At 41.1% G+C, this 20,548-nt stretch overlaps 1 protein-coding gene and 1 long non-coding RNA gene across 2 annotated transcripts in view; one reads left to right on the top strand and one right to left on the bottom strand.

Moving 5' to 3' along the window:
- Positions 1–20,548, top strand: part of LOC142829862 (uncharacterized) — an 82,288-nt gene that overhangs the window by 22,361 nt on the left and 39,379 nt on the right. The window lies entirely within an intron of this gene.
- TMEM19 (transmembrane protein 19) overlaps positions 4,766–20,548 on the bottom strand; it is a 33,847-nt gene continuing 18,064 nt past the window's right edge. The window contains exons 4-7 of the mRNA XM_006121553.3: positions 18,367–18,504; positions 16,998–17,252; positions 15,173–15,382; positions 4,766–11,525 (exon numbers count right to left, since the gene is read on the bottom strand). Coding sequence (XP_006121615.2) covers positions 11,362–11,525; positions 15,173–15,382; positions 16,998–17,252; positions 18,367–18,504 — 767 coding nt within the window. The 3' untranslated portion in view covers positions 4,766–11,361. The remainder of the gene's footprint in view (positions 11,526–15,172; positions 15,383–16,997; positions 17,253–18,366; positions 18,505–20,548) is intronic.

Below are 20,548 nucleotides of genomic sequence, written 5' to 3'. Positions count from 1 at the left end.
GCACAGCAGTACCAATGTTCTAGTAACCAAATTTGGGGCAGCATAAAATATCGATGTTTTCATTTGCACCCTTCACATTGCACGAACAAATTTCTGCATTTTTTTCTAGTTGGTCATTTAAAAAGTCTTTTGTATATATGCACTGATTTTTTGCCTTGTTAGTGAAATACCTGAGATCTTTGTAGCCTGCAGGTGTTAGAGAGAGAGCTATATTTATTTTTAGCGTCTTGTCTTCAAGCTTCAACTCCATCAGGATTTTTTTTCAAGAGCTATTTGTCATGTTTCTAATGATGCTGCATAATCTATTGGCAGGGCTCCCACTCTAGCTTGTGTAGAGAAATACTTCCTCATTGTGAAACAATTATTAGCTAGTTCTAACATGTCACTTTCTTGTGATGAAAGCTTTTTGTGACATTTCTGTGAGATCTATTTAAAATCTCATTCAAATAACAATCTGACAGTCCTGTCTTAGTTGTTGGCATACAGCATTGAGGGACTATCTTCTCCCTTTACTAGAAAAATGTGTTTCCAACTAACACAAGCACAAAAGGTAACAAGGAAAGGAAGAAAACAATGTTGTGCTCTTACAATGAAACAACTATGATTAAGAATATTGATCTCTCAGATACATCCACAGCTGACAAGAGTCTTTGCCAGGCTCTGTGGGGAATCAGCTCTAGACCCTCCAGAAGAGGCAAGGCCTTGGGCAGAACAAGTGGGGCTGAGAGCTAGCTTCTCCAACCAGCCCTTCTCCAGCAATAATTTAAAAGACCCAGAGCTCCGGCAACTCCCACAACCAAGGTGCAGAGATGGCAGCTGGAAGCCCTGGGCCCTTTTAAATTGCCAGGCCCTGGAGCATTTGCCCCTTTTGCTCCTCTCCCTCACCAGTGATGACCCTGGATACATCACACTCCTAATTTCAAATGTCTCATACCAAAGAAATCTTCCCTGTAAACTTGGTCAGGTCAATCAAACTCTTTAGCCTTGATCAGGGCCTAACTTCCTCAGATCCTGATCTGTTAAATGAGAATACTACTACTTTACTTTATTGTGAATTGAGGAGGATAAATTAATACATTCAAGGCACTCCAGTGGTGATGGGCACTATCACAGATACTGGGTTAACAGAACTTCTGTTCTCTGCTGCTCTGAGTCCTTAGTTCCTGGGGGAGTTCACTGCATAGGCAGGGGCCAGCCACTCCCAAAGACAGTTCTATCTTCTGCACAGATGAACTTTGCTCTTACTGTTGAGATTGTGGCAGAGGAACAGAATTGTCAGGGTCTTCATCCCAGACCATCAAACATGTTGAAGAAAAGTTCAAATCTTGAACTCGATTTAGAATTCTATGGGCCCCTAGCGTGGTGGAGGGCAGATTTTGTTACCTCAGTTTGCAGTTAAGAGTTATAAGGTTGTGTGAAAGAAACTTGTGAGATGTTATGAGTGCTGACTATATCGAACTAAGATATTGGTTCAAATTAAGGGTATTCGAACTAGTAGTTAATTCGGACTATCTACATTAGTCTGGACTAAGGAAAGGGACTAGATAGAGGTCGTGAGCTCCTCATCTGTCTACACCACGTGATTGTAAAGTATACTCCCTGTGTATCTAGGGATCTTTTCTATTTTCTTAATTTTCAGGGATAGGGAGGGAACTGCTTAGAAAGTTATTACCTGCTGTTCTGTATTTCAAATTTTACAATATATGGTTGGGCCCCAAATTAAGTCTCTTGTGTCTTATTTCCGGGAAAATCCGTGCTGGTGATAGTTATCAGCCTCAGGCGAGCTCTCTTCTGGGACTTGGGACATTTAACATCAATCTCAAGTTAGAGCGCGTCCAAATTAGGTTTCAAAATTAATCGTTACTGCATCCCAGGGTAACAATTTGACATGAACATAAGAACATAAAAATGGCCGTACTGGGTCAGACCAAAGGTCCAGCTAGCCCAGTAGCCTGTCTCCCGACAGTGGCCAACACCAGGTGCCCCAGAGGAGGTGGACTGAAGACAACAATCAAGCGATTTGTCTCCTGCCATCCTTCTCCAGCCTCTGACAAACAGAGGCAAGGGACACCATTTTATCCCCTGGCTAATAGCCTTTTATGGACCTAACCTCCATGAAATTATCTAGCTTCTCTTTAAACTCTGTTATAGTTCTAGCCTTCACAACCTCCTCTGGCAAGGAGTTCCACAGGTTGACTATGTGCTGTGTGAAGAACTTTCTTTTATTAGTTTTAAACCTGCTACCCATTAACTTCATTTTTGTGTCCTCTAGTTCTTCTATTATGGGAACTAATAAATAACTTTTCTTTATTCACCCTCTTCACACCATTCATGATTTTATATACCTCTATCATATCCCCCCTTAGTCTCCTCTTTTCTAAACTGAAAAGTCCCAGTCGCTTTAACCTCTCTTCACATGTTTGCAGTAGCCTGTGTTGGAAGGAGGCCATAGTCTGGTATTTGTCCCCTGCAGCCTGCGGTGTTTGTTGGGAAGTTGCTCTTCAATATCCAATATGTTGCTTTCCTGGTTGTTTTTCTAATAGTCGCCTATTGAACTATACAAATACCTTTATACAGGAAAATCTAATAAATCTACATAACCATACAGTAACTTTACTTCCCTGACCAGGTCACATGTAGCCAGATCTAGCCTGGTGATTTTCCAAGAGCCTTGGATTCTATGGCAATATGGCTACTGGTGGAAGAGTAGGAGGATGAAACTGACAACTTACTTCTGTAGGATTTACCTGGTGCAGCTTTATTTAGTGGAGTGTCTGGGATTGGTTAGCTAGCACTGACTGGTGAGACTGGATGACCAGGCCTGGCTGCAGAACTGCTTCCCTAGAGATCTGTGTAAGGGTCACCCTGGAGCCGAAGCAGCATAGCACCAACATGAGCTTACCTGTGTGGAGACGTGTATGGCCATTGCCATCGGGAAGCTTGCCAACCCGATCTCTATAGGGCAGTAGCTAACTGGTTTGGTGCTGCTAGATCAACTGCTGGGGTTCTTTTCATAGAGGTTTGTGGTGCTATTTAGGGGGTGCTGTTGTGCTGAGTCATAAAATCTAGCAATGCATAGCAAGAGATTGGCAATTTTGCACAGTTGGGATTCCCATACTGTATAGGAGCTATTAATGGGATCTCCCTGTCTATTCTTTGCTACCCACATCAGGTGTTGAAGTTTATCAGTAGAAAAGGGTATTTTTCCATGGTGCTGAAAGGCTTGTGATTACTGTGGAAGGTTCATCAATAGTTACTAGCTGACCAGATTTTGTATTGCCTTGCTACACCTGCCATGAAGATGCTGGTGTCTTTTGCCATTTCCCTATTTCCCCACCCTGAAGTGGAAGGGAATGTTCAGCAAAGATTTCCCATGGGACAGTCCCTTGTAATAACCAACCCTCCCTCTACTTTCTGCTCTTTCCCAATAGAAGGGCCCCAACAGTGGACTTTCCCACGCCAAACTGGTTGCCCAGACCAGTAACTTTTGTCTGGTGTGGTGAGATTCCAGATGGAAATGGCGACCTGCTTCTCCAGGGGGATGGCGGGTCACATCTGGGTGTCACATTGACGGTGGGCAGGAGCGAGCCAGGCACACAGTTCCATGAACGTCTCCTTCCTCATTCGGAAGTTATGGAGACACTGCTGGTCATCCCACTGCTTCATCACCAGCTGGAACTGGTGTCCAGCTCCAGAACCCTCTCTCTATCGTGTGGTGTGGTTGCCAGGGCCTTGTTCCCACACACAGGCAGAGGTTCTCAAATATGAGCTCAGAGTTGAGCTCACATAGGAACATGAAGGCAGCCTGCAGAAACTGCTGCAGAAAAAGCAGCATCGTAGTGTGGGGCCATCACATACCCAGAGGCAGCTCCAGCTCCATAACAAGGAGTGCTGTGGCATCCTGAAGCAGGGCAACCAGAGCATGCACGGCAAATGCTTTGCTGTCCCTCAGAGAGGTAGGCAAGCTAACAGAAAAAGCTGAGAAACTTCTGTCTAGGGGAGTCCCTTTAAGCACACGTCTCAGGTAGCCTTAGGCAGCAGCACCTGGAAGCAACTGCTGACCAATGCCCTGCTTCTTTCCAGGTGGCCTTAAATGTGAGAGAGCATCAAATCAGTGTGGATCTATATTTCGAAATAGCACATCACTATTTTGTTGTGGGTTTTTGTGTGTAGACGTACTATTTCAAAATAAGCTTTTCCAGAAGATCTCTTCCGGAAACACTTATTTCAAAAGAAGCTTGCAGTGTAGACGAAGCCTAAGGGTATGAAACTGAGGCACAACACTTTGGCTATTTCTGTTATTCTGTGGATACAATAAAGACAACAGTCATACAAAATGTATGGACCAATTCAAAAAGGGGATTGTGGAGCTAACAAGTGTGGCCAGTGGTACTGCAGGGAAATAATATTTTTTAACTTTTAGTGTGGTTAAAAGCTAAGCAGGAGGGGAAAGGCTCTTGTACCACAACAGCAGATGATTGACAGATTTAAATAACGCTTTTTCCTCTCCGTGCACTTGTATTGCAATCCAGCACAAAAAACTGACTTGTGTATCTCCCCTCTGCAGCATTTCCAGGCTCATTTTTATAGAGCTCTTATCCATAGCAATTTCAGGCTGCCTAGCTGTCTGATGTTCTTGTGTATGCTCTAAATGTGATGCATAATATCAGTTTTGGCTGCTTAGAAAAAATCTATCAGACTTCATAGTATACATGGGGTCAAGGACACTTGTTATGCTGCAGAAACACAGACCAGTTTCTCATAGCACAGGCAACCAGTGAAAGCTTTATTAAAAATCCCATTAGTGTCTCTTGCCTTCAGCTACTTCAGCCTTTCTTTTGACTTGGCATTGGGAGCAAGCAGGGAGGGCCCTGCTCTTCACTGTGTTAATCAGTCAACTGGTTAAAGAATATGTATAAACGTTAACGAATTAAATGGGATTTTTACGGCCCTACTCCAAAGCAGTGCAAACCGACACATGCTCATTTTCATCATCTGAGTCAGATAGCACCAGCAGAAGGTTGATTTTCTTTTTTGGTTATTCTAGTTCTGTAGTTTCCACATCAAAGTGTTGCTCTTTAAAGACTTCTGAAAGCATGCTGCACACTTCACATTCTTAAACCCTGGGAAGAGCACTTTAGTGATACTTTCTTTGCAGATCTACAGTGAAAAAGTTCTTAAAACGAATGCGTGCTGAGTCATTATCCGAGACTGCTAAAACATAAAATATATGGCAAAATATAGGTATAACAAAGGAGACATAATTCTCCACAAAGTCCAGTCAAATTAAATTAACACTTTTTTTGACAAACAATATCAGCATAGAAGTAAGTTTTCTGGAATGGTGACTGAAGCACGAAGAGGCATATGAATGCCATCTCCAAAACAGGGATGTGAATAGGTAGCCAGTTACCCAGTAAGCATCACTTACCAGCTGTGGCCTGGCATGGTCAGAGGGAGGCTTCAGCCTTGAAGGGTTATTGGGTCCCAGCTTGCACGGGATCAGAAGCAGCTGGACTAGAGCAGCCCCCGCCCGTGGGCTACTCCAGTCTGTCTGACCCTGTACTAACCGGTTAAACTTACATCACTACTCCAAAAGTGCCATGCGAACACACTTGTTCTCACTTTCTGGTGACATAAATAAGAGGGCAGCATTATGTCCTGTAAACGTCAACAAACTTGTTCCTCTTAACAAGAATTAGGACTGAATAGACTTGTAGGTGCTAAAGTTTTGCATTTTTTTGTTTGAAGACAGTTATGTAACAGTGTTGGAGCAATTGTCTTGAGCTTGGATTAAATTTTGATTAAAATGTGGTCATCAAAATGCAGTATCGCTTAGCCTGGGGTCTAAATACTGCCATGCATTACCGTAAATAACCTGCGCACAAGTATTACCTGCACCTGTGTATAACCTGTGGTTTTCCCTGATTGAGTAAAAAAAATCTTGTCTACCCTGCACACGTGTATAGCCCGCAGGAGATGAACCATGGGTAATGTTAATGCAAAGCACCTGTAATCAAGTGTTAATGAGCCACAGCTGATAACGCCAAGCACTAAGTAGGCTACAACCCTTATCACTGGTATCTAACCCCTTTGAACCACACCACTTTTCCATTCATTTATTCCTTCAGTGGTTTTAACTTTAAACTTTTTAAACCTTTTAAACATGTCTAAGTACAAGCCGATTTTAAACTGTATGTAGTAGCATTTGCAAAGGACAATGGAAACAGAACCTCGGAGAAAATACTCTGAACGAAAAGTCTGTTCAGGAGTGGAATAAGGAAGAAACAGAGCTTGAAAAATTACACCTGAGGAAAAGAGCGAAATTCTTCCCGACACTGACTCCTCAAGCTCTGATTCCAAGTATGACAGCTACTCTGATTCTGCACCACAGACCTCAACTGTCACCGAAGCCGACCTAGCCTTGGCTATGGATTGTATGGATGTTTTTAAAGACAGTGACTATGACGAGAGTTTTGATTGTTTTGAGAACTCAGACGCCGAGGAGGATGCTGCTGGCGCTGATTCTAGAGATCAGAGTGAATGAGAATGCGAAGAAGGCTTTTTTTAAAATTGTTTTTATTCTTTTACTAGTTGTACAGTAAACTAATGAATTTTAATGAATTTTAAGAAACTGCCTCTAATATTAAATTAAAATATGCTGCTTTTCTCAAGTAAGAGTCAGTCTTGTCTTCCTTTCAGTTAAAAAAAAAAAAAAAAACCCCAAAAACCTGTATTACATGCGGACGAGTATAGCCCACGGGAGGGGGGGGGGGGGGGGGGGGGGGAGAAGAAAGAGGGGGTATGTAAAACTTTGCATAACCCGCAGGTTATATTCACTGAAGTACGGTATATTAGTTTCACAGTCTTGAGCAGAGAGGTTTTGCCAGCAGAGTATGCAAATGAAGCATTGATTAGTATTTTGTCATGCATTTGTATAATCTATTCGTGCTGTTTTTGCGCAAGGAATTTTTTGTGCAAAAATGGCTCAAATAGATTATGCAAATAAGCGTGACAAAATGCTAATCAGCACTTCATTTGTATAATCTCTGCCGGCAAAAGCCGGCAGCATAGACATAGCCTAACAATGTAGTTCCTTGTGCGTAAAATTGCTTGTATTCTGTATTGTGAAATAAATATATTTGAAAATGTAGAAAAACGTCCAAATATTTAATAAATTTAAATTGGTGTTCTATTATTTAACAGTGCAATTAAAACAGATTTTTTTATTTTAATGGTTAATTTTTTTTAGTCAGTCATTTGAGTTAGCTGCAATTAAGCAATAGCCCCATTGTGTATGGATGAAAACTTGTAAGATAATTGGATATAAACATATATGTATAGACAAATCTCTATTACCAATCCTGAGCCATCCAGTCCCAAAACTTTTTCCATTTAGGAAGGGGACCAGTTCATTAGATGTGCTAATTTGGCATCCAGGTTCAGGTTCAACAGAATGCAAATGTTCATTTTTTAAAAAGTTTCTGCCCTTTGTTGTGAAAACAATCATCTGAACATGAATTAGTGTGGTCATTTCCTGAACAGCAAATAGGTGCAAACTCTCCCATTCATTTTCAACTGTTAACTCTGAAGCCAATAATGGCTACTTAGGAATCACATTTGAAATTAATGTAGGTGTGCAATTTGCCTATAAATATAACAACTGTAGAGTCACATCAATTTACTGCATGAAAAAAATGGCCAAACAAAGGACAGAAGTAATAGTGATCCAAAAAGGGCCATGTATCACCCAATAAATATCCCATTATTTCATCTCTGCTCACTAGTTTATTTAGACTAGAGCAGTAACTTGAAAATCCAAGTCCTGGGCCACATTTTTACACGCAATTGGACTGACTCCCATGACTTCTAATTTAGTGGTTTTAGCTAAACATGTCTCAATGTACTGTAGTTTAGCACTGAAGTGCTGGCACACTTTACTATAGTGGATCTATCAGGCACATTCAATGTACATTTATGACACTTAGTAAATTAATTCAACTGTAAAGCTGTATTTTATAAATAAATGATTGATTTGCTGTATCTTTAAAAATGCTTCAGATCAAGATACTAGAAAGTGAATTTTTTTCAGCTAGACACACACAAATTAACTGCATTATATGTTAAGAAAAATTACTTTATAGTGAAAAATAGCCATTTCTTGAATATAGACAATCAATAAAACCACATGCATAAGGCTCAGCTGATTTTCTGCTGGATTTTTAAGTGTAAGGAAATCTAATCAGATTTGTGAATTTTCATGCTATTTCAGGAAGAAACAAATAAATTAGTGCCAGGTTAATGTCACATTTTAATGTACAGATTAGATTAATCTCTAATACCAATTCACATACTGACATTGAGGGAAAATAAATTTTCAAATGTTTAAAATAAAGTGTAATGTAATTTGCTTACTATGGAAAAAAAAATCTATGTACCCTCAGTTCATTTCGATTAATATCTTGCCTCCTTCCCTTTTACTTTAATCTATTTTCTCTTTGCATATCCAGACATTTTCTAATGATCTCAAGTGATAACATTCCTTAAGCGTCTTTCTGGTCCCAAGAACTGCTCTTAGTGATATGCAGTGATTTACACGCACTAAGTCACATACAATTTCCTTATATTTCTCCTCTTCTCAGACACAAGGGCTACCCTTTCTGTATAGCTACTGCATAAAATAAAAAAAAAGTCAAAATAACATGCACTATGTTTTGTTTAATTTAATAACATTGTGTCCAGTGTAATGGTATCCTGCCCAGAGCTATTTTAATAGAGCTAATGGTACAAAAGAGGGGAGAATCATTCTTTAAATAGCATTGTTTGCACACTTTTAGATTTAATGGTGGGAAATTTAAAAACTCAATGTTGGCACAACTCTGCTATTACTAACCATGCCAATACCCTGCACTTTTGAAAATCCTACCCTTATACTTGCTAGGTGCAAAACTGCTTGTTTAAAACTTATTAATTTAACAGCAATTAAGGCATTTTATACTGCTATGCAAAGTGATTTTTAATGTTACGGATATATGTTCAGTGTTGTATGGTGCTTTAGTTTTGGGATCCACAATAAATGGCAATGGAAACTTGGCTAAAACTCTCTTTAATCCCTGAAAAGATACTCTTGATTCATTCTACATAATATACTAGACAATACGAATATTTAAATGAAAAGCTAAACTCTGTTAAAGTATTTTGTTATCACTCTTTCCTACTGAACTCACCATTATCTACTTTTTTCTGAGAGCCTTCCTCTAATGAAGGGGTGAGCAAAGGGGCCGCCCGTGGGCCGGATCTGGTCCACCAGCTGGTGGGTCTGGCCTGCAGCTGCCCTGTCGCTTCCCCACCTCTGGGCCAATTGAGACTGGGGGAGCATGCAAAGTCTCTTCCCCCCGCCAAGGGCACATGGCAGCTAGCAAGAAACACCAGCAGCTTTAAAATAGCTGGTGTTTCTCTCTAGCTATCACATGGCCCTTGAAGGCAGGGGGTAAGAGAGCTCAAACTCCACCACACCCCAGGTCCTGACTGACCTGAGGACGGGGGAGCTCACGTTCCAGGGGCGCACTGCAACAGAGGGAATCGCCAGCTGTTTTATAACAGTCAGTGGCTCTCTTTAGCTGCCACGCGCCTTTGGCAGGGCAGGAGCAGGGAGTGAGAGATTTTACGTGCTCCCCTGTCCCCAGGCCCAGACTGGGCTGGGCACAGGGGGAGCATGCAAGGTCTCCTCCCATTGCAGCACCTAGAGGGAACCACCACCTGTTTTAAATCAGCTGGCGATTCTCTCTAGGTAATGGGGAGAGGGACTCACATGCTCCCCCACTCCAGGCCAATCACAGTCAAGGGGAGGAGCACAAGAAAGCTCCTGGCCCTGGCTCTGCCCTTTCCTGGGTGGCCCGGGGCCACTTAAGAAAGTGGACCTCTTTTAAAAATTATTGTCCCCCCACTCTAATGTCTAATGGCATTAACATAAAAATGTGCTAGCACAAAATCCTAACAAAATTATAAAGTAAAGTAGGTTTATTTACAGTTAAATATAATAAGGGCACATACGCCTTTCATGTTACAGTGCTCTTTAACAAGAACATTAAGGTGCAGTGGTCATACTTAGGTTCTGCCAAGTTTCCCATGCTTAAAACTGGGGATAATCACTAGAACTGATATTCACTCTCAAACTGGATGGATTTTTTTTATGGGTCACATTCTGCAAGTGGATCCAGTTGGAAAATTTCTGCATGACCACAAGAGTACACACATGCAATCCAGTTGCAGGATCTGATCCTATATAATAACTTAAAACTGTTTACTGAAATTTTAGCCTGTCATTTTTTGACAAAAGTGAAAATCTTGTAATAGTTTATCAACAATAAAGGCCCCAACACCTTAACATCTCCAGTGAACGGTAATTTCTAAAACAAAAAAGGGAGTATTACTGAAAAGGAACATGACCATCTCCAGTTGGTGAACGTGCTACCATTAAATTCAGACTATTGAAGAGTAATTCCACAGTTACAGAACAAGCTACATCTTTTCTAAACAGTTGATTTATGAATTAAAAAATTGTTACTTTACTTTTAGATATCAGTAATTTAATCTAATAAGTACCTTATGATGCTGCTTATTATGTAAGCTGCATATTTCTATTTCATAAAAAGGAAGACTTTCAGAAAACAAAGTCAGAAAACTGTTTTGCTTATTGAAAAAAGGTTAGTTTTGATTTTAAATTTAGCCATATGCCTGAGATATTGTTAGTGTCACTTTTTCTTACCCATCATCAAAAGCATGGAAAAGGCAACAATGCTCATTAAAGAACAATTTTTTAAAGACTTCCATGAATATTCATTCTGCAATATTGTCCAAGACAATGAGAAATATACACCAAACTAGAATTCAGTGATTTCATCAATACTTCTGTGATCTACATTACAGAAAATATACAGTATTTTGTGTGTGGCTCAGTGAACAGTGTTGGTTGTATGGCAGATCCAGGTTTGATTTCTAGTTGTATTTTCTCATCCCGCTTCCCCCCCCCTTCTTCTATGAGGGGCTGGAAATTATTTGGAGTCCAAGCATGAAGCTTCAGAGGGGAAAATACTTTGTTGCCCGGTGACGATGTGTGTCCATTTAAGGAATAGCACTGACAGGTTATTAGCAGAGCCTCATTTGGTCCTCAATACCCAGAAAGATGGTATTTGCCCATGAAACATACAGGCTAAGGAAGTTAAGATGGTGAATCCTTCTGGCTTTGCAAAGGATACAAAGGACTCACTCCCTCAAGCAAGGTAAAAACGGTGCTTTGAGAAGAAACCTTTGATTCACATTAAGTGCATTTGAACTATGTATGAAAAGATTTAAGAAGTTTCACCCTCTTGGCCAGAAACCCCATGCCACACCAGGAAGTAATAAAGCAATGACTACAGAAGAAAAGAGGTTCACTGCATTGTTGTCCAGTATAGGTTTTCCAGATATGTGCTTTGAGTCTTTTGTTTGGTGGTTGACAACCATGCCAATACGCTTGTCAAAACCTAGGGAAAGTAAACAAAAGATAAATGTTCATAGTTGAGAGGAAAGCCATTACCAAGATCTCAAATAAGCATGACTGCCTACAAGTGTTTAGTATTTGGCTGTGGAGCTAAACAAGTGTGTTTATTCCAAACCAATACTACCATATATACTTGATAAAATAAACCTAATTTTTTGGGTAAAAAATAATGCAGTAGAGAGCAGGGGTTAAACTTATATAAAGGTCATTGCATTTTACTATTTTTTAATGGGGAGAGGGGGGAAGGGAGGTCAGCAGACAAAGTTCCCAGCTCAGCAGAGCAAACTGCTTGCCTGTTGAGAGGTTTTATGTACCTGGAATGTCTGCAGGCATGAAGCCCCTCAGCTCCCAGTGGCTGATATTTGCTGTTCCAGGTCAATGGGAGTGATGGGAAGTAGCAGCCAGCACATCCCTTGGCCTGCACTGCTTCCCACAGCTCCCATTGGCTGGGAATAGCAAATAGCAGCCAATGGGAGCTGAGAGGCTCTGTGCCTGCAGATACTCCAAGTAAACAAAACATCCTGATGTGCCAGCATCTTACACTGATGAGCTAGGACTGGAAGTTTGCAAACCACTGATAGTTGGCTTATGTACAGGTCATTGTGATTTTTACAATTTTTTTTTTAAATTTGGGAGTTGGGGCATTGGCTTATGAACAAATGGGCTTATATGATGGAGTAGATATGGTAATTATTCTAAACTATTATTCTAAACTAACACTAATCGCCTAAAAGAAAGTAATCTAGATTCTATACTTTTAATTACTGCCATTGAGATGCTTTTAAAAAAAAAAAGTAGTTACTGTATGAAATCTACATATGCAGTTCTATAGTAAGTTAATGATAGTGGTAATGTAGAAAAAAACTCAAGCTAAAAATTGTTCTGATAGGAAGGCTGTTGTTTAACAGACAAATGATTAGAAAGAAATGTCTGTCAAAGCAAGAATTACTTTTCAGTGATAAACACTATAAACAAAATGGCAAGTCTACTCCTCTTAGGGCTAGTCAACACTATAAGCTTAGCTCAACGTATTCAGTGTTAGGTTGTATTTGCAGTGGTATATCTACACTGCCAGTCCTTCCCGTCCAACCTAGAGGGTCTTTCAAAATTGACCCTTGTACTCCACCTGAACAAGTGGAGTAAAGCCTAAGGCAATATTCATGCTTCAAACTAAGAACAGTGAAAACACTGTGTATTGTAATTTAGAGTTACTGGCTTCCAGAGGCTGATTGAACTCTAATAATCATGAGTCAGGTGAGCAGGAAAAGCCCTGGAAACTTTTGCATGTTCCTTTCCCATTGGAGCAGTATGGAGAGTTCATTAGCACAGCTGAGTATACATGCCCAGGGTCACACAGCCTCCATCATGGAGTGTTCAGGAGACAGTTCATTTGTTTGCTGGGTGGAGGGAGGAGGAGAATCTGTGCAGACAGAGCTCTGACCAGCAAAAATAAATACTATTATCAATGCCAAAATTGTCCAAAGTTTGGTGGATACAGGCTACACCAGACACACAGCAATGCTGTGTGAAAATAAAGGAGCTTAGAAAAGCATACCACAGCATAAGGCTGGTTCTGAGCCACAGACATGGGAGGCTGACAACATGCACCCACCATAATGACCCACAACAATGTTTTAATTCCATGGGACACTGGGTCCCAGAATTCCAATCTGCTGTTGGGACTATGAGACAGAGCACAGTGTATCACTTCTTGAGTCCATGTAACCCCTGGCAGTGAAGATTATGCTTTGTTAACCACAGCCACCTAGTGGGGACATGCATTTGTTAATTTGGATGCTCAAAAAAAAATTGACTTAATTTTGTAGTATAGACATGCCCTTTGATCAGTGGAAGAACATTTGGGAGGACATGTAGAAGGGCCTGGGCCAGCCCCATGGGGAAAACAGAGTGAGCACCACCTAGTCCCGCTTTAGCCCCAAATGCAGCTCTGCTCCTGGCCCGGCCCAATTTTGACTCCAGTCACAGCTCCACTCCACCTCATGCCCCACCTCCAGCCCAGTTCTGCCCTCATGCCAGTGGGGCTGGGGTGGGCAGAGCAGCAGTGGTGCTCATGTGGGAGCAGGGGCTTAATCCCATGGGGCGAGGGGGAGCAGTCACGACTCTTCACGGGGTTCCCTATGCTGCCTGGTGCAGGCGGGTGGGGAGCTGGGGTGGCTCTCAGGGACACCTGGAACAGATGCGAGTTGGGGCTTTCTTCACCTCCCTCCTTCTGTGCTCCTGGAAGCCAGAGCTGGTGTTCCAAGCCTCGCACCTGCACAGGCTCTGGAGGGGTTGGGCCTGAGCTCCCGTTGCGGACCTCACGTGCAACTGAAAATCAGCTCACGTGCCACAGGTTGCTGACTCCTGATTTAGTTGTATTGGCTTTCCCTCCACCAGCCTCGCCACTCTACCTTTTTATTAGTGGTGTTTTAACATTGTCTTTCTTTAGCTACCAGTGGGCTCTCCCTGCCACTCCATTGTTGTGTGTACCAGGAGAAATGCCCATTTCTAGAAAACTGACATATGAAGTATGTGGGGGCAGGGAAGAAGGAAGGGAAGGGGAGAAGGAAGAAACACCTCGGAGTAGGCCAATATAATATATGCCAGTATTTCGCTTTGAGGCTCTCTTAATGCCTGTATGTTAAAAAATAAAAATATTCATCTTGAACTTCTGTTTTATTGTAAAGAGATGCCTGCAAAACACACCAAAAATAATTTTTAGGAAAAGCTATTTGGAAACCAAATAGGTGGCAACATTGCTGCCTCCCAATCACTTAATAAACTTAGACCAAAACCAGAATTCAGTGGTAACTGAATGTGACTAGAGAGGCACTAAGTTCACACTGAGGTAGCTTAACTTTTACTTAAAACTTACTATAAAAAGCCAGACCTTGTGTCCATTTTCTAGACAACTCACCAAACCTACACCAAAGTTTCCCTGGAACAGAGAAAGACTTTCTACTTCCCACATAAACTCCTTTAGAAAGAGTCACAATAAAAACCCAATGTGCCATACACAAGGCCAAATTCTGTCACCCTTAATTACAAGTAGTTAGTGACTATATGATTAATCCCACTCAAATCAATGTGACTATTTCCAAAATAAGGTATTAACCCATGTGAGTAAGGCATGACAATCCAACCCTAACTTTATTATATTTGTCCTAGAATAATAGAAAGTAAAAGTAAAATATTGTCAAACAGTATTACACATGCTTCGGTTTGACTAATTCGGTGGAGCATGCATGAAAAAAAAAGTACAGAAAGCCAGAGTGCAATGCTATGATCTGACATAGTCAAGCAAGACCAGATGAAAAAAAAAATGTTTTTCTCCGATCATACCACTTTACATCCATTTTAATGATACAAAAAGGACAGCGGACTCAGAGATTTTTAAAATGCCAAAATCTAAAAGCAAGGAGAAGAACGAAGATGGAAGAGGATAAGGATGAAGATGAATTTCCTTTACTACCATCTTCTTTCTGAGCTCCATCATTCCACTTACCTTCCTTTAACCACTGTGGTAATTCCTCCATTCTTGCCCCATTTTCAAAATCTTCTTCCCAGGCCTTTCTGAAGTTAAAAGGGAGCTTTTAAGCTAATCAGAAAAATATGCAGAAAATGTCTTACCAGTGTATTGCATTGTAGCTCCTAAATAGGAGTCAATAATCGATCCCAGTAAACCAGCCATTGCACCAAACACAACAATTGGCCACTGAGGAGCAGATATATCCAGATCACTCACAAAAACAAGTTGAGTGATAAAGTAAGCCACACCTACTAACATGCCACCAATGAGACTTGAAATTAGGCCCACTAATGTAACACCTCCATGAGTACCTAAAAGAAACAGAAACAGAGTGGCATTATAAACCATTTCAGAAGATGTATTAATTGGCTTTACTGGTGTACTTGAGTGTGAAGACAGAACTACTCTCTCAATCCCAGAGGCTTTATTACACTAGCCTTTGTTTCCCTAAAATTTCTAGTCATGGCCAAAACCTTGTCTAAACTGATGCTGAATCTGCAAAGTTGCTGCCAAAGAACTATCACTTCAATAATTGGATGACTTCAAGTCTCCATGGCTATTAAGCCAGAAAATTTCACAAACAATAAGTTAAACTAATATTAAGCAAAACTGGAAAGAAAAAAGTTTCAGTTTAGGGGTAGAGAGGGAGGAAGATAAAGATATCCTTCCAACCTGTACACATATAACTATTCAGTCAAAGCGTCTACCATTCAAACTTTCAGAAGTAGTTCACCAAGACATGTTTTGCCAAAAAGATACTTAAAAGAAATTATCTAAAAAAGCAATATGTTTAACAATTTATTCAAAAGGAGCTCTGATGGTGAAAAAATACTTGAGGCAAACTATTATTCTCACAAGATTTAGAAGTCAACAATCACTAACTCTCAAATGTAGGAATCTAGAGTTTTTTGCTTCAAGGAAACTGCATTGCTTAAAGAAATTAGCAATGTCATGTTACAGGACATAGGGAATATGAATGCCAGTCTTGGTAAGACAGCCAAGCAGGAAATGAAATGACTATTTGGTTTAAAAATGTATTTTTGTAATCTATATTTAAGACATACATCCTGCTAATGATTAGAAACCTTATCTAGCTTAATTTTAAAAAAGCGTTTCCACTTCCTTTTGTTAAAACAAGTCAGATGACAGTTACTATCCTTTAAATTACATCTACTTGAAAATTACCACATTAATGGTATTTAAAAAAAAAAAGCAGTCTCAATTTTTTAAGATGGGTTTTATCTCACAGGAAGCTGTCTAACTGCAGCTATTTGAATTTTTTTTCCAGAAAAATACATTTGAGAGTATTCAATGCATTTTCATGTCACCAAAACTATTAAAAAAATCAGGTCAAATTAGATTATTAGTTTTGGATAAGAAAGCTGGTATTCTTTTTTTAAATCATCAAGACAATTTATTGTGCCTATTTCAAAACAAAACATTTAGTTTTGACCATTTGACCATTTTATAATTTAGATTTTTTAAACAAAAAGGGCTAAAATCACCTAAAAATGAAAAACAACAAACAAACAAAATTGTTTCAGAACAAAATGTTTTGTTGAACCCAAAATGAAATGTCTTTTTTGGGGGGGGGGGCAGGGGAAATGTAACAGTTTCCCTTTCAACCAAACCAAACCAAGTTATTTTTGGAATTTTTTTGACCCTGCGTGTAGAAACGAAACAAAAAACAAAACAAAACAAAACAAAAACAAAAAACAACTTCCCTTCCCCCATCCCCAATTATCTGCTTAGCTCTCTCTCAATCCAATCTTTTTTGAAAATGATTACTGCCAGTGACAAACAGAATGTAGTAAATACTATGTCAAAATACATATTTTACTACACAAAACTTCATATTATGTGTTAAGGGTCCCAGAAGAAAATGATGCATTAAAGACACCAATGTGCAAATCAGCAAGGTCTTACCTATTGGCACCTTTTCCCAGGTTGTTATTAACCTTGGCTCACTTTTACTCCAGACACTGCCAATCTCTGAAGACCAGGTATCACCAGCAGAGCAGGCCAGAGCTCCCAAAAGGGATAAACACATCCACGATGCAGTGTACTGCTTGGAAAAATCTATTGGAATTTCACCTGGTCCATTTTCTATCATATACAGAAGAGCTAGCTCCGTAGGGACACCACCATTACAGAATACTTGCACCCAATTCCTCTGCCCACCTGCATTAAAACAAAAACATTTGAGTATTTTCATCTGTAACAGAGAGACCTGACAGTCACATCATATAGTACCAAAAGCAAATAAAGCGCAAATCCCCCCAAAATACACACAGCCTAAAAACCAACATGAATATCTAAGCTACAATCACTATTTTTAGTTTATTACTATTAAATGATTCACTAGCTAGCACCTTGCTTGTAGTCCAGGATGGGGATAAAAGGATAAGAATGCTTCACTTGGTATTCTCTATTCTGTGCGTATGTCTAGACTGCATCTCTGTTGGCAGAGGGATGCAGATTAGGCAGGTCGACATTGCAAATGAGGCAGGGATTTAAATATCCCATGTTAATTTGCATAAAAATGGTCACTGCGTTTTGCCAACTCAGCACCTTGTCGGCAAAAAGCGGCAGTCTAGAGGGGGATCTGTTGAGAAAGAAAGCCTTTTTCGACAGATCCCGTAAACCTCCTTGCTAGACGCATAAGGGATCTGTCGAAAAAGGCTTTTTTTCCTCGACAGATCCCCCTCTAGACTGCCGCTTTTTGCCAACAAAGTGCTGAGTCGGCAAAACGTGGTGGCCATTTTTATGCAAATTAGGTGTGGGATATTTAAATCCCTGCCTCATTTGCAATGTCGATTTGCCTAATCTGCATCCCTCTGCCAACAGAGAGGTGCAGTCTAGACATACCCTGTCTGTGCATGTACCCCTGGATATAGATATTTGCCAAGTTTTACAACAAGCTACATACAAAGACCTAGCGAAATAAGTCCAAATTAAATTTTCATACAAACTATTACTTTATACCTCTCTATATACTGAAATGCAAGTATAGTATTTATATTCCAATTGATTTACTTCATGTAGTCGAAATGAGGCAGTAAGCATGTTTTCAGTAATAGCGTACTGTGGCACTTTGATTTTTATGCCTGATTTTGTAAGCAAGTAGTTTATAAGTGAAACTTGGGGGTGTACAAGACAAATCAGACTAATGAAATGGGTAGAGTAGCCTGGAAAGGCTGACATCTCTAACTGTAACATCTCTAACTTTCAAGTACCAGGCAAAATACAGTATCTTCTTTACAGGTTGTCTCTTAGAATAGTTCTTAGTGTTTACCTTCTTTGAATTCTGAATCTATCTGCTTCTTTACATCTTCTTTCCATTTAGTAAGTTTTGAAGAAGTAAGAAAAAACATGAGCAGGGCAGTGAAGAAGCTGAAATTTGCAACTGATAGGATAAACCCAACCACTAATCCTGAAAAGGGGAGAGAAGGGAGAGAAACAAAAAATTAAGTTAGTTCATGCAATCATCTGCTCAAAACAATTAACAAATTATTGTGAAATCTTAAAAATGCTCAATTACTTCTTCATGATAAATCTACAATAAAATGACAGGGCGATTAGCAAGATCATTTCAGTAGAACCTGAAAAGTGTATGCACAATTTTAAGAGCCAACCATTTTAACTGAAAAATAAATTGGCCTTCTTTGCTTTGATGTTTTCCTTTAACATTCCTTAATTTTCCACTAAGTATTTTGGACAGCATATAGTCATATGATATTGCCAGGAAACAGTATTAGTCATCTATGCAAGAACCAAAGAAAATTAAGCTAAGAGGCCAAATGACATCTAAGGGATATACCCTGGCTGAAATATTGTATTGGTTTTGGTCAGAAAGCAGAAAAAGCTATTGTTATGTTTCCAGTCACTCTTTTTAAATGCTAACTTTAAACACATTTTTTATGGACTGGGCGTTTTTTTTTAATTGAGTCACCTCATCTAACAGGTTGGGCATTCCTCCTCTATCTATTCATATCATGTCCTGACAGTTGCTACCATCTCTTTTTTTTTCTGTTCATTTTTTCACTTTTTTTCCTTCTGTCTATTCTATTTCCTTTTCTCTGTCCTTCTCTTTGCCCATTTTTAAACTGTTGCTTTTTCACATGTTAGTTTTTTACTTTTCTCCTGCTCACTGGGTACTTCTGATTTCCCCTACATACACAACTGCTCATCAGAAGCCCCAGAGTGCTAGTAAAAGCAAACATTGAGGCTCAAGTAGCTGAATGTCACTAGAGTACAGAAGCTTAGCCTGATGGCCTGTTTTTCTAGATAAGTGAGCTACTCTTCTTCTTCGAGTGGTTGCTCATGTCCATTCGAAGTAGGTGTGCGCGCCGCGTGCACCATGTCTTCCGGAGCGTTTTCCCTAGCAGTACCCGTAGCAACAGCGGGGTGCCCCCTGGAGTGGCACCGCCATGGCAGGGCATAAGTACCCTTGCCGGCGCTGCCCCATCTCAGTTCCTTCTTACCGCCGTGCTGGTCGTTGGAGCATCTCTCTCTCTCTCTATAGCTGTTAGGCTTAGATAGTTAATGGTTCCCGTTTCTCACATTGTAAATAGTTGTGTAGTTAGATAGTTAGGTTTGTTGTTTTTTGTTCCTTCCCCCCTTGGGGGTAAGGAATGCCAGGGCCGCAAGGCTTCAAGACGTGGGCTGACTGCGGGAAGTTTATGCCCAGGGGCGACCCACACAACAGTTGTCTTAAGTGTCTGGGTGAGGCTCATTTGGCAATCGCCTGCAAAATCTGCAAGTCTTTCAAGCCTTGTATGAGGAAAGAAAGAGTTTCCCGCTTGAAGCTTCTCCTCATGGAGACGGCGCTTCAACCGGCACCGCCGGACCATCCTGCGGTGCACAGCGCACCAGCCTCCACGCGCGAGGCCGCACACCGGCACCGATGTCAAGATCCCGGCACCGGTCTCACTCTCCACCACCTAAGAGGGTGAAGAAGTCCCGGGGCAGGTCTCCGTCTAAGAAGCCCATGTCGGCTGGACACCACACCAGCAGTTCACCGGTACGTGTTTCCCCTCCGGTGCACCGTCGGCACCGAGGGGGTCTAGTGAGCCCTGGTCGCCTGCCCTCTCATCGCCCGTCTACGCCGGACACCTTTGAAGCGGCGCAGGACCTAATAAGACTTACGACCTCCCCGCCATCGTCGGTTGACTCGGACGGGTCGAGGTCGCCCACGGTGCAAGCTCGGAGGGCACCGCCATTGCCCATGCATGGCCAGGGTCGGCATGCTACAGTGGCTTATGCGTCGGGACCAACCCCGGTGGGGTCAGCTCCCGCTACTACTACGGCACCCTTCACAACGCCGAATCGTCATTCTCAGGGAGCTTCGAGCCATGGCAGGTCATTGCTCTCCAAGTTGCCAGAGCCCCACATGGCTGTACCGGTGCCATACCCCCACGGCCATGTGGCCTACCAGGAGTCGGCGTCCGTCTCCGTGCCGTCATTGGCACCGGCAT

Source organism: Pelodiscus sinensis, chromosome 1 (assembly GCF_049634645.1).
Source record: "Pelodiscus sinensis isolate JC-2024 chromosome 1, ASM4963464v1, whole genome shotgun sequence".
Lineage (NCBI taxonomy): Eukaryota > Metazoa > Chordata > Testudines > Trionychidae > Pelodiscus > Pelodiscus sinensis.
The sequence above is the reverse complement of the archived record's forward strand: the minus strand, read 5'-3'. Positions and strand labels throughout refer to the sequence as shown.